This window comes from Haliaeetus albicilla, chromosome W (assembly GCF_947461875.1).
Source record: "Haliaeetus albicilla chromosome W, bHalAlb1.1, whole genome shotgun sequence".
Classification (NCBI taxonomy): domain Eukaryota; kingdom Metazoa; phylum Chordata; class Aves; order Accipitriformes; family Accipitridae; genus Haliaeetus; species Haliaeetus albicilla.
In genome coordinates this window covers 35,601,005-35,614,057 of record NC_091515.1, presented here as the reverse complement: position 1 = coordinate 35,614,057, position 13,053 = coordinate 35,601,005, and the positions used below count along the sequence as shown (strand labels likewise).

Sequence of the window (13,053 nt, the reverse complement as noted above, 5' to 3'; positions counted from 1 at the left end):
AGTATTTTAGTTACCTCCTGAGCTTTAGCCGTTCTTGTTGGGAATGCTTCTGGCCAACCTGAAAAGGTATCAGTTAATACCAATAAATATCGATACCCCCCCTTTTCTTGGAAGTTCTGTAAAATCAATTTGCCATTGTTGTCCAGGCCCATTGCCTTTTCCAATCTGGCCCATTTCCGGCTTGGGGGTATTCTTAGGATTAGTCTGGAGGCAAAGATCACACTGTTATGTCACCTGTCTCACCGTGGTGTATAAATTTCTAGCCACAATTTCTCTTATCAAATGATTATACAGAACCTCTGTTCCCCAATGTCTTTTCCTATGTTCCTCCCGTATCAAATGCCATAATAAGCAAGAGGGAACGATTAGCTTTCCCTGTGGGGTATGAGCCCACCCCTCTTCATTATATGACCCTTCTAAATCTGTAACGAGCTTTTGATCTTCCTTGGTGTATTCTGACTTACCTTCTAGGGAAATCTGCCTATCAGGAATTAAAGCCCCTTCTATTTTTACCTTTGTTTTGGCCACTTGTTTTGCCTCTCTGTCCGCCAGCTCATTCCCTTTTTCCAAATCTGAGCTCACTTTCTGGTGTGCCTTAATATGCATAATTGCTACTTTCTTAGGGAGCTGGACAGCTTCCAGTAACTTCAGAATTTCTTCTGCGTGTTTGATATTTTTCCCTTGAGAACTCAATAGTCCTCTCTCCTTCCAAATTGCTCCATGTGCGTGTACAACTCCAAAGGCATATTTTGAGTCTGTACAAATGTTCACAACTTTGCCCTGGGCCAATTCCAGGGCGCGGGTTAGAGCAATTATTTCTGCCTTCTGTGCGGAGGTGTTTATGGGCAAAGCCCCTGATTCTATTACCTCTTGGCTGGTGGTGACGGCGTATCCCGCATGTCGATTACCATTTAGGACGTAACTGCTTCCGTCTATGAACCAAGTTTCCCCGTTTTCCATGGGGCTGTCTTTCAGGTCTGGGCAACTGGTGTATGTTACTTCGATGGTTTCCAAACAGTCATGATGTACCGGTTCTCCTGTGTTCCCGATCTGGGAGTCCTAAGGCCAGGGCCGACATCAAAGCCTTTTTCAGTAGCTCAAAGGCTCGTTCAGTCTCCTTGTTCCACTCAAGGTGTTTCTGCTCAGTGGCGTCCATGTCATACAATCTTTCTCTGTTTTGGTGACAATCAGGATATCATCCACATACTGCAACAGCTTCCCCTCCTCAGACGGGGCTTCCCAGGACTCTAAGTCTTTCGCAAGCTGATTGCCGAAAATGGTAGGACTATTCTTAAATCCTTGTGGCAACACCATCCAAGTGAGCTGGGTCTTTCGACCACTCTTGGGGTTTTCCCATTCAAATGCAAATAGTTTTTGGCTGGCTTCATGGAGAGGGAGGCAAAAGAAAGCATCCTTCAAATCTAAAACAGTAAACCAAGTCAATTCAGGTGTTAATACGGTCAACAGGGTATATGGGTTCGCCACTACTGGGTAAAGATCTTCAGTTATCTTATTCACCGCCCGTAAGTCTTGGACCACCCGATATGACCCATCGGGCTTCCGAACAGGTAATATAGGGGTATTGAATTCAGACTCACAGTCTTTTCATAATCCCAACTGCAAAAATTTTTCTATCACTGGCCGGATTCCTTCTCTGTCTTCCTTCTTTAGGGGATATTGTTTAATTCTTACTGGCTTTTGGCCTTCCTTGATCCTAACTTCAACAGGTGGAGCACTTTTCGCTCTTCCAGGTGCATTGGTAGCCCATACCCCCAGGTACACTTGGTTTAAGATGTCCTCGTTAATGCTTCCTTCTAGGGGGAGACTGGTTAAGGTTAGGCTCAATATTTGAATATATTGCTGATCTTTTACCTCCAGAGTAATTTCTCCCTTTTTGAATACAATTTTTGCTCCCAATTGTTCCAACAAATCCCTTCCCAGAAGTGCCTTTGGGGAGTTGGGCATATATAAAAATTTATGAATGCCCCACTGTTTTCCTAATTTATATTCTAAAGGTTTACAAAAATATGCCTTTTCACTTTGACCAGTTGCTCCTTTCACCATGACATAATCATCTCCCAGGGGCATCAAAGCTTGGTTCAGAACCGAGTATGTTGCTCCTGTATCTACCAAAAATTCTACCTCTTGTTGTGTTTTCCCTAGCTTAATTATAACCAGTGGATCCGCTAGGGTAGATTCCCCAGGTTCCTGTCAATCTCACTTCATATGGGCTACCGTTCTTCCTGTTTGAGCCCTCTGATCCTCCTTGTTCTTTGGGTATTCCCTTTTCCAATGACCAAATTTCTTACACAAAGCACATTGATCCTTGCCCAGTCGGGGCAAGTCTCGTCTAGGCCCTCTTCCTCTTTCTTCCTGGATAACAGCCATTAATTTCCTTTGCCCTTGCCTATATCCTTCCTCTCTGTTACTAAATACTCTCCATGCTTCATCCAATAATATTTCTAAATTCCTACCCTCTGTAGGGCGTAATTTCTGAAGTTTGTGCCTTATATCCCCTGTAGACTGACCCAAAAACAGGGAGACTAATTGTTGTATTCCTACCTCTGACCCAGGATCCAGCGGTGTGCTGCGGCGCATTACATCCCTCAGTCGATCCAGGAATTCAGATGGAGACTCGGAAGGACTCTGTTTGACTGCATATAAAGCTGACCAATTTATAGTTTTGGGGATTGCCCTCTCCATTCCTTTTGTAATCCAATCCTGATACCCCTGTAATCTTTCCATATGTGCAGATCTATTAACATCCCACTTTGGGTCTTGGAGAGGGAAATATTCTTTAACGTCCCCTCCTGTAATCTTATAATGATCTTCAGCAAGGTTCCCTGCTGTTTTTAAAATCAGCTGTTTCTCTGTCTCAGTCATATATTCCAATAATATCTGTATATCCTTCCAATCAGGGTTATGCTGTTTTACAATAAATTGGAAATGCTTAGCTACACTTATCGGATCACTCCTATAATCTTTTGCCACCTTTTTCCATTCCCCTAGGTCAGCAGTAGAAAAGGGTACTTTGCTGTCCGGGGGGGGGTCGGAGTTCTGTCCGAGTCTGCATCCTGTTCCTGTGGTCGAGGGGGAGGCTTAAACAAATCAGTTAGATTTTGTTCTGGTGCCTGATGGATTTTATTTTTCTTTGTACATCTTTGTCCAATACTACATGCCGAACAACACTGCCTCAGTTTACCTCTGAGCTCCTTGTTGTTCTCTCGCTCAAGTGCAAGCACCATGGGGTCCTGTGGGGGTACCATTCCACAGTCCCTTTGCCACTCCGGATGGTTTCGGAGGGTGAAAAACATGTCTGCATACGAAACCTCATCCCATTTTCCTTCTCTCCTTAAAAACAGCATTAGTTGTAATAGAGTATTATAATCTATTGACCCATTAAGTGGCCACTTAGCATGACCTTCTAACTTATACAATGGCCACCACTGATTGCAGTATTTAATAAGGTTCTTTTTACTTTCCGTACCTCTGGTCCCAACAATATCTTTCCAGTGGGCAATTACACGCCCCAGAGGACTTTTCCTCAATACTCCTCCTTGATTGTTTCCCATTTTATAACTCCTCCTAATGATTCTTAAGTTTGATTTTGGCTTCTCCTTTTAATAAGCTTCCATGCAAATCGTTTCTTACACTTCTTTATAGTCTTCCCCCAGTTTTCCTCCCACATGTCCCAAATTTCTGGAATTAAATTTTCCTTTACACACCAATCTCACTATTTCGGATTCTTAGTGAGCTTCTTTCTCAATCATAAAAGTGTGGAATTTGGAGAAAACACTCAAGGCAGTCTGGTTTCCATCTGCTAGATGTACAGTACCACCTTCTCCCACAAGATTTACACTTCAACAAAACCCAAGCTGGATGCTAATTATTATATAGTCCAGTTGCAAGCCCACATACAAAGCAGGGAATCACCCCTATTAATACGTAAAGACATTCACACATTAACAAACATGCATACACCTATAAATTTCAACATAGCATTTCCACACACCCACACAAAATCTTTAACATAAATTTCCAAACATTCACATCATACAATCATCACTCCAGTTGATGACCTTTCAGCAGCTGCAAAAAATAAACCAAGCGCAATTGCGAGGGGGTCCGCTTACCCCATAAACCAAGCGCAATTGCGAGGAGGTGTGCTTACCCTTTTCCTGCCTCTTATATACTAGTCATCGACAGGTCCGTCCTGGCTCCCGATACTGGGATGCAGCGGTCACCCTGGATTTGCTCGATCTACCCCCAAGATCGCTAGCGGCCGCTCTATCGGTCAGCAAATCCCCCCATACAGGGTACCCTCCTCCCATACGGGGACTATGCTGCACGCCAGACGTCCCTGCATGATTTACCAGCTGCCCCGGCCCGTACTTTTACAGGCTCCCCTTGTAAAACATACCGTTTGGTCCGAGGCTTCAGGAGGTTGTTGTCTGCTCCCGCGGTGAGTGGCTGGCAGCGGAGGCTCCTCCGAGGAAAGTGCTCGGGGTGCGCCTAGGGGCGTCCGCTCCGCAGTCGGTCCCGCAGCCGAGCAGAGATCCTCCTGGCTGGCTCGCCAAACTGACGTGCGGAAAACAGACTCCACAATCGGTGAGATTGTAAAGTAGGTATGTTCATTCAGTGCTGGGCAGCACGGGGGGTAGTCCCACCAAAGTCGTGCACGCCCGACTCGGCAGTTCGCCTCAAGTTTATACAGTCAAGTGTTACATATTCACAATACGCCTATACATATGCATGACCTATCCCCGCTTCATATTAATATTAGCTCCGAGAGGTCATTTCCATAGTCTCCTCCCAACTGTGCTTGCGCAGTGCCTCTTTATGGTGGTCGTCTGGTGGTCGCAGAGATGAAGATAGATGACTCCTCTTCATCACCGCTAGTAACCTCTTTCCTTGCGCAGGCTCAGTGATTTCTTGGTATTCACCCAAGCCGCAAGACCAGTCTTGGCTGGCTCTTGGGGCCAGCTCCTGTTTCTTATCAGGAACTGTCTCTGCCTCAGCTAATTTCAACAATGTAAGCGCTAAACATCATCTTTCATCCCCTTTATTATGTCTACTGAGATTCTTTTGACTCCCCTTGTCTCACTATCCCAGCTGAAACCAGGACAGTATCCACCCCTTATTCTATAGCATGTACGTCATGCTCAGGTCCCATACTTTCCAATACATCCTATTCAATCATCATCACCTTTTCCATCATCTGAGAGAGATATATATATATATGTATGATGTATGTATACACACACAGATATTATTCCCTTAGTCTATGGGCCATCTCTGTAAAATGTACATTGAGTTCATTTAGTCCCCAACTTTGGGTTCCATCTGTCATACCAGTCTTTCTGGGTAGGAGGGATGGTGCAAAGTCCTCTCAGTCGTCAGAGCAGAATTGGGCTTCAGTGCAGTGTGGCGAGCAGGTGAAATTGGGCGCAGCAGGAGGATGGTGTGTAATGTTGGATTGTTGCATGCTTAAGGCAGTTCTGGTTCCATCACATCGCTGGGTAAAAAACTGGCTGGACGGACAAGCCCAGAGGGTTGTGGTGAATGGAGTTAAATCCAGTTGGTGGCCGGTCACAAGTGGTGTTCCCCAGGGCTCAGTACTGTGTCCAGTTCTCTTTAATATCTTTATCAATGATCTGGATGAGGGGATTGAGTGCACCCTCAGTAAGTTTGCAGATGAAACCAAGTTGGGAGGGAGGGAGGGTTGATCTGCTCGAGGGTAGGAAGGGTCTACAGAGGGATCTGGACAGGCTGGATCGATGGGCTGAGGCCAATTGTATGAGGTTCTACAAGGCCAAGTGCCAGGTCTTGCACTTGGGTCACAGCAACCCCGTGCAGCTCTACAGGCTTGGGGAAGAGTGGCTGGAAAGCTGCCTGGCAGAAAAAGACCTGGGGGTGCAGGTTGACAGCCAGCTGAATATGAGCCAGCAGTGTGCCCAGGTGGCCAAGATGGCCAACGGCATCCTGGCCTGTATCAAAAATAGCGTGGCCAGCAGGAGCAGGGAAGTGATTGTTCCCCTGTACTCGGCACTGGTGAGGCCGCACCTCGAGTACTGTGTTCAGTTTTGGGCCCCTCACAACAGGAAAGACATTGAGGTGCTGGAGCGTGTCCAGGGAAGGGCAACAAAGCTGGTGAAGGGCCTGGAGCACAAGTCTTATGAGGAGTGGCTGAGGGAACTGGGGTTGTTGTTTAGTGTGGAGAAGAGAAGGCTGAGGGGAGACCTTATAGCTCTCTACAACTACCTGAAAGGGGGTTGTAGTGAGGTGGGTACTGGTCTCTTCTATCAAGTAACTAGTGATAGGATGAGAGGAAATGGCCTCAAGTTGCGCCAGGGGAGGTTTAGATTGGATATTAGGAAAAATTTCTTTACTGAAAGGGTTGTCAGGCATTGGAACAGGCTGCCCAGGGAAGTGGTGGAGTCACCGTCCCTGGAGGTATTCAAAGAACGCGTAGATGTGGCACTTCAGGACATGGTTTAGTGGGCATGGTGGTGTTGGGTTGACAGTTGCACTCGATGATCTTAAAGGTCTTTTCCAACCTAAATGATTCTATGATTCTATAAAAAAAAAACCAATCACCTTATGATTCCTCCAAAGTAAAATCCTGGGAACTTTTCAAAAACTTGATTTCTACATCTGTTCAACAATTTTCATATGAATACCTTGATCTGCTCTGATATTAAGCAAAAACAACATTCAGAAAATGAGTGATTACTTCTGTAGTCTTTGTTTCTCTATTAAACCTTTAGAATTGGCAGTTTCTTTTTGTCTACAGTTAAAGTTTTAGAATTGTGTTTAATTGCACATTATATATTCATATTTTCAGCTCCCTGAAAGCTTGCAGAGCACTCTAGCAGAAATGCTTAATTACTTCTACAGATAATCGTTAATGTAAATTCTTCCTAATTGCAAAGCATTTCCCAATAATTCTGCTATGTTTTTCTTCTTTTTCTTAGAGACAACTTATATTCTTGTTTGCTTTTTCATTTATGGGCTTTCTTGCACTTGCTGGCACTAATCTTATCTGGCTCGCACTTTTGCTCATTCTCTCTTGCACTCCCTTGTGCCGTCTCTTGCTCATGCACATCCTTCCACCCCCACTTTCACTATTTCTCCTCCACTTCCCTCCACCTCTCACTTCCCCTCCTCTTCACTCATTTCCCCTCCCCTAGCTTCACCTCCTCTCTTACTTCCTGCACGTCATTTCCCCCCCCCTTGCTTCTCCCATTGCACCCCTTTCTGTGTCCTATCCCCCTGCTCATGTCCCCCCTCCTTTTCCCCTCTCCCTTCCCCCTCTCTCTCCCTTCTTCTCTCTCCTTCTCCTACTTCCTTCACCCCCTCTCCCTTCCCCTATCTCCCTTCCTCCTTTTCTCTCCCCCCCGCTCCTTCTTCTCTTGCTTACCCTCTTCATCTCTCTTGCCTTCTCTCTCCCCCTCTCACCATCTTGCTCACTCACCTTCTTGTTTTCTCACCTCCTGTCTCTCACCTTCTCTCTGACTTGCTTGCATTCTTGATTGCTCTCATTCTGCCACTTGCACACTTGCTCACCCCCCCCACCTTCTCTCACCTGCCCATCCACCTCCTCTCTTGCTCACCCTCTCTCTCACTTCCACATGCCCTCTCTCTCCACATAGCTACCTCTCTCCCTCTCAGTCACTTGTCTGCACTCTGTCTTGCCCATCTTCTCTCTCTCACCTGCCTCCTCTGCCTAGCTCTCCCCCCCTTCTCTCTTCCTCAATCCCTTTCTCTCTTGTCTTCTCGCTCTCTCTCCTTCTCTCTCGCCTTCTGTCTCTCACTCCTTCTTGCCTTCTCTTAGTCTCCTTCTCACCCCCTCTCTCACCTTTTTGCCCTCTCTCTCGCCTTCTCTCCCTCACCTTTTCTCTTGCTCTGGCTCTCTTGCCCTCACCGCCTCCCTCACCCTCACAGTCATCCGCCCCCCCCCCCCCGCACAGGTGCCTTCTCTCTCTCTCACCCTCTCATGCTTTTTTCTCTTCATTCTTTTTGTATTTACATTTGCTCTCTTTAATTGCATGTTGTACCACTAGGTCGGGTCCTTTTCTCATGGATGAGAAATTAGTTGTTTTGGCTCTGGACATGCTAAGTATCCTTAGATTAGACCTACAATACTGTTAGACCAAGTGTTTTACAAACTGAGTTTTGTTATCCATTCATGCTAGATGTTTTTTACTGAAGTAAAACATTTAATTTATGACTTTGCAATGGTATGATTTAGAAATTCAGACTTTATTCCAGGTGGAAAGCTTTTAGGCATTAGATTTTTTTAATGAAAAAAATTAATAAAAAGAATTAATTCATCAAGTGCAATTGATCAGCTTTTTTAGGCCTACCTACATTACCTTTCCTTACCTGGAAGAACAAATCTTGTTCTTGGTAAGTTTGAAACTAATACTTTGTTATTAGTTGAGACAGCTTTCCAAAGTGTCAGTTGTGTCAAGTGATATGGGTGGGTTTAGATTTTGAAATATGTATATGAGCTGGTGAAATTTTTTTAATTTGTTTTAAAGATGGATTTGAAAACTATGCCAAATTAGAGTAAGTGCTTTCTATTGCCTCTGAATCATCTTTGTATTTTGTAATGTATGTGTATGTATATATAGTGATGTACATATGTATGCAGATTCTAGGGCAACAGATTAACGACTTCACTCTTCCTGATGTTAACCTGATTGGAGAGCACTCTGATGCTGCAGAGCTTGGGAGAATGCTTCAGCTTATCTTGGGATGTGCTGTGAATTGTGAACAGAAGCAAGGTATTAAATTTTGAAAGTATGTTTTGCTTCCAGGGCAGTTAATGAAAATCTGACTTGCTTTTTACATCACTGAGGGAAAATGATAGGTTGCTATGAGAAACAAATTTACTTTTTCTAAATCATAACACTATTTTATTTTACAGACAATAAGTGTTGTTATATTATGAGCTTTACTAAGTTTGCAGGCTGGAAATGTGGAATTGGTTTTGCTTTCAACATGCATATTTTTAGTTTGGGTTCCCCGAGCTGAAAAGGGACTTCACAAATGAAAAGTCTTGTCGCCAACCTTTAACTATTCATGTGTGAGGTAGCTCTGTGAAGTGAAGAATCAACAAATGTGATTTACACATCCTTCACTGTGACCCTTGGGTTCAGGAATGTATCCCAATATCTTACTGCATGTCAGAGAGCCTTCGTTGTCACCAGGTGCCATCTACTGACAACTGAGACACTAGGGTTCTGAGACTTCTGCACAGGGTTAGCACTGGAGCATGGGAGATTGTGTCCTTCTGCACCAGTAGCTGGAGGCCAGGCAGGATATCCCAAGGACATCTAAAGTGTCACTAGAGGCCTATATTTAAGCTACTGAATCCCACCTCAGCAGTTATTGGAAAACACTTCTATCTCCTCTGGCTTCTGTGGTGCCAGTACTTTATCTGACCTACACAAGTAAAATGGGGACCTGTTCTGTTTCTCTCCATATATGACAGACAGGTAAAGCATTTCTTAAGGTGTTCCGGGGCCCTTATTGCATCCTTGGGTGTGTAATGTCTTATTGTTATCCAGTTCCCTTAAATTATGTTTAACTCGAATCAGATTAAGGTAAAAATGCAAACAATTATTCATAACGCTTAAAATCACAGAATCACAGAATGGTTCAGGTTGCAAGGGACCTCTGGAGGTCATCTGGTCCAATGTCCCTGCTCAAGCAGGGCCACCTAGAGCCATTTACCCAAGACCATGTCCATATGACTTTTTAACATCTCCAAGTATGGAGATTACACAACCTCTCTGGGCAACCTGTTCCAGTGCTCAGTCACTCTCACAATAAAAAAGTGTTTCGTGATATTCAGACAGAACCTCCTTTGTTTCCGTTTGTGCCCATTGCCTCTTGTCCCGTCCCTGGACACCACTGAAAAGAGCCTGGCTCCATCTTCCTTGCACCCTCCAGTAGCTCCATATCTCTCATGTACTGAGGAGCCCAGAACTGGACACAGGACTCCAGGTGTGGCCTCACCAGTGCTGAATAAAGAGGAAGGAACACCTCCCTCGACCTGCTGGCAACACTCCTCCTAATGCAGCCCAGGATACCATTTACCCTTTTTGCTGCCACCAGGTGCCCACCAAGCCACTCTATCACTCCCCTCCTCAGCGAGACAGGGAGGAGAAAATAAGATTAAAAACTCGTGGGTCAAGATAAAGGCAGTTTAATAAGAAAAGCAAAGGCTGCACGCAGAAGCAAAGGAAACAACAACAAAAAATTATTCTCTACTTCCCATCAGCAGGCAATGTCCAGCCACTTCCTGGGAAGTAGGGCCTCAGTACGCATAGTGGTTGCTTCGGAAGACAAACGCCTTAATAACAAATGCCCCCTCCTCCTCCTCCTTTCCCTTAGCTTTTATTGCTGAGCACGACCTCATATGGTATGGAATATCTCTTTGGTCTGATTGGGTCAGCTGTACCGTCTATGTCCCCTCCCAACCTCTTGCCCACCCCAGCCTACTGGCCTTTGTGGGGGGAGTTTGGAGAGACAGCCTTGATGCTGTGGGAGCACTGCTCAGCAGTAGCCAGAACATTGGTGTCTTATCAACACCCTTCCAGCTACAACTACAAAGCACAGCACTATGAGGGCTGCTATGAGGAAAGTTAACTCTATCCCAGCCACACCCAATACAGGCACATTGCTGGCTCACGTTCAACCTGGTGTCCACCAGCACCCCCAGGTCCTTTTCTGCCAAGTTGCTTTCCAGCTGGGTGACGCCCAGCATGTACTGGTGCCTGGGGTTGTTCCTCCCCAGGTGCAGGGCTTTGCCCTTCCCCTTGTTGAACTTCATGAGGTTCCTGTCAGCCCATTTCTCCAGCCTGTTGAAGTCCCTCTGGATGACAGCAACGACCCTCTGGCATATCAGCCACTCCTCACAGTTTTGTGTCATCAGCAAACTTGCTGAGGGTACACTCTGCCCCATCATCCAGATCATTAATGAAGACATTGAACAGGACTGGACCCAGTATTGACCCCTGGGGTACACTGCTAGTTGCTGTTGTCCAACTAGACTTCGTGCCACTGATCACCACCCTCTGGGCCCAGCCATTCAGCCAATTTTCAATCCACCTCAGTGTCTGCTCATCCAGCCCATACAGGTTCTCTAAGAGGATCTTATGGGAGACAGCGTCAAAGGCCTTACTCAGGTCTAAGTAGTCAATATCCACTGCTCTCCCCTCATCCACCAGGCCAGTCATTTCATCGCAGAAGTTTATCAAGTTGGTCAAGCATGACTTCCCCTTGGTGAAGCCATGCTGACTAATCCTGATCATTTTCTTGTCCTTCATGTGCCTGGAAATGGTTTCCAGGATTAGCTGCTCCATCACCTTCCCAGGGATGGAGGTGAGGCTGACCAGCCCATAGTTCCCTGGGTCCTCCTTCTTGCCCTTCTTGAAGATAGGAGGGACATTTGCTTTCCTCCAGTCCTCTGGCACTTCTCCCAGTCACCATGATTGATCAAAGATTATCAAGAGTGGTCTCATAATGACATCAGCCAGATCCCTCAGCCCTCGTGGGTGCATCCCATCGGTGCTGATGGACTTATGTATGCCCAATTTGCTTAAGTAGTCCCTGACTTGATCCTCTTCCACCAAGCGTACGTCTTCCTTGCTCCAGATTTTCCCCCTCTTCTCTGGGAAATGGGATCCCTGAAGTCTGATCTTGCTGTTAAATACTGAAGGAACAAAGACATATGGTATCTTCACCTTTCCCATGTCATTTGTCACTAGTTCCCCTACCCCTTTCAGCAGTGGGCCCACATTTTCCCTAGTCTTCCTTTTGCCACTTACATTCTTCAAGAAGCCCTTCTTGTTGCCTTTGACATCCCTTGCCAGATTCAATTCCATTTGGACTTTGGCTTTCCTAACTTCATCCCTGGATGCTCAGACAATGTCTCTGTATTCCTCCCAAGATACCTGTCTCTGCTTCCACCTTCTGTATATTTTGTTTTTGTTTTTGAATTTTGTCAGGAGCTCCTTGTTCATCCATACAGGCCTCCTGGAGTTTTTGCCTGACTTCATATTCACTGGGATGGAGCTCTTCTGAGCTTGTAGGAAGCGATCCTTCAGTATGAACCAACTTTCTTTGCCCCTGTTTCCCTCCAGATCCCAGGATAATGCCATGGGACTCTACCAAGCAGATCCCTGAAGAGGCCAAAGTCTGCTCTCCTGAAGTCCAGTCTTGTGATCTTATTTTTTACCCTCCTCTCAGCATCCTGAACTCCACCATCTCATGGTCACTGCAGCTAAGGCTGCCTTTGACCTTCACATCCCCCATGAGTCCCTCCTTGTTTTTGAGTATGAGGTATAGCAGAGCACCTCTCCTCATTGTTTCCTCTATCATTGGAGTCAGGAAGTTGTCATTGATGCACTCCAGGAACCTCCTGGATTGCTTATGCCCTGTTGTGTTGTCCTTCCAGCAGATATCGGGGCAAGTTGCAAGAGTCTTCATAAAAGATGTAGGTGGATAAGTGAAAGAAAAAGCTACACTTACTGTATTTATGCTAAGGTTCTATCAAAGGCTGTCTCTCCCTAATACACCTCACTTTTGTTTCCTTTCTGGCAAAATGGCAGCTTGGTTTTCAAGACTGTTGTCTTCCTCTTGTATTGACTATCTTAGCTTTTAAGCTAATTTCCCCTTTCCAGTTTATTCTTCCCTTAAGCAGGAGAAAGTCTGGCCATCCTCTTATTTAGAATTACAAGTGTTTTCCCTTCCATAAATACATAAATACCTTAATTTAGCCACCTCTCTTCGACTTGACTGTTTAGTTAACATCTCTGAAGTTGTCAGTCAAATACTCTCTGACCAAGTTCTTTTAGATATTCCACATAAGGAGGGTTTAATGTTTAATATAAAATTTACTTATTTGAAGATATTTGATGTTACATGGGATTTTGATTTAGCAGAGTGATACAGCAATATACTGAAATCACAATACAAGCATAATATAGCAATTGCAATATACAGTAGAATCACAATACAAATGTGATTCCCATTACGGAT

General features: G+C 45.2%; 1 protein-coding gene across 5 annotated transcripts in view; it reads left to right on the top strand.

Moving 5' to 3' along the window:
• The window catches only part of LOC138683426 (protein Hook homolog 3-like), a 116,262-nt gene that overhangs the window by 34,651 nt on the left and 68,558 nt on the right, over positions 1–13,053 (top strand). For all 5 annotated transcript variants that reach the window (XM_069775162.1, XM_069775161.1, XM_069775160.1 and 2 more), the window contains one exon: positions 8,657–8,789. In XM_069775162.1, coding sequence (XP_069631263.1) covers positions 8,657–8,789 — 133 coding nt within the window. The remainder of the gene's footprint in view (positions 1–8,656; positions 8,790–13,053) is intronic.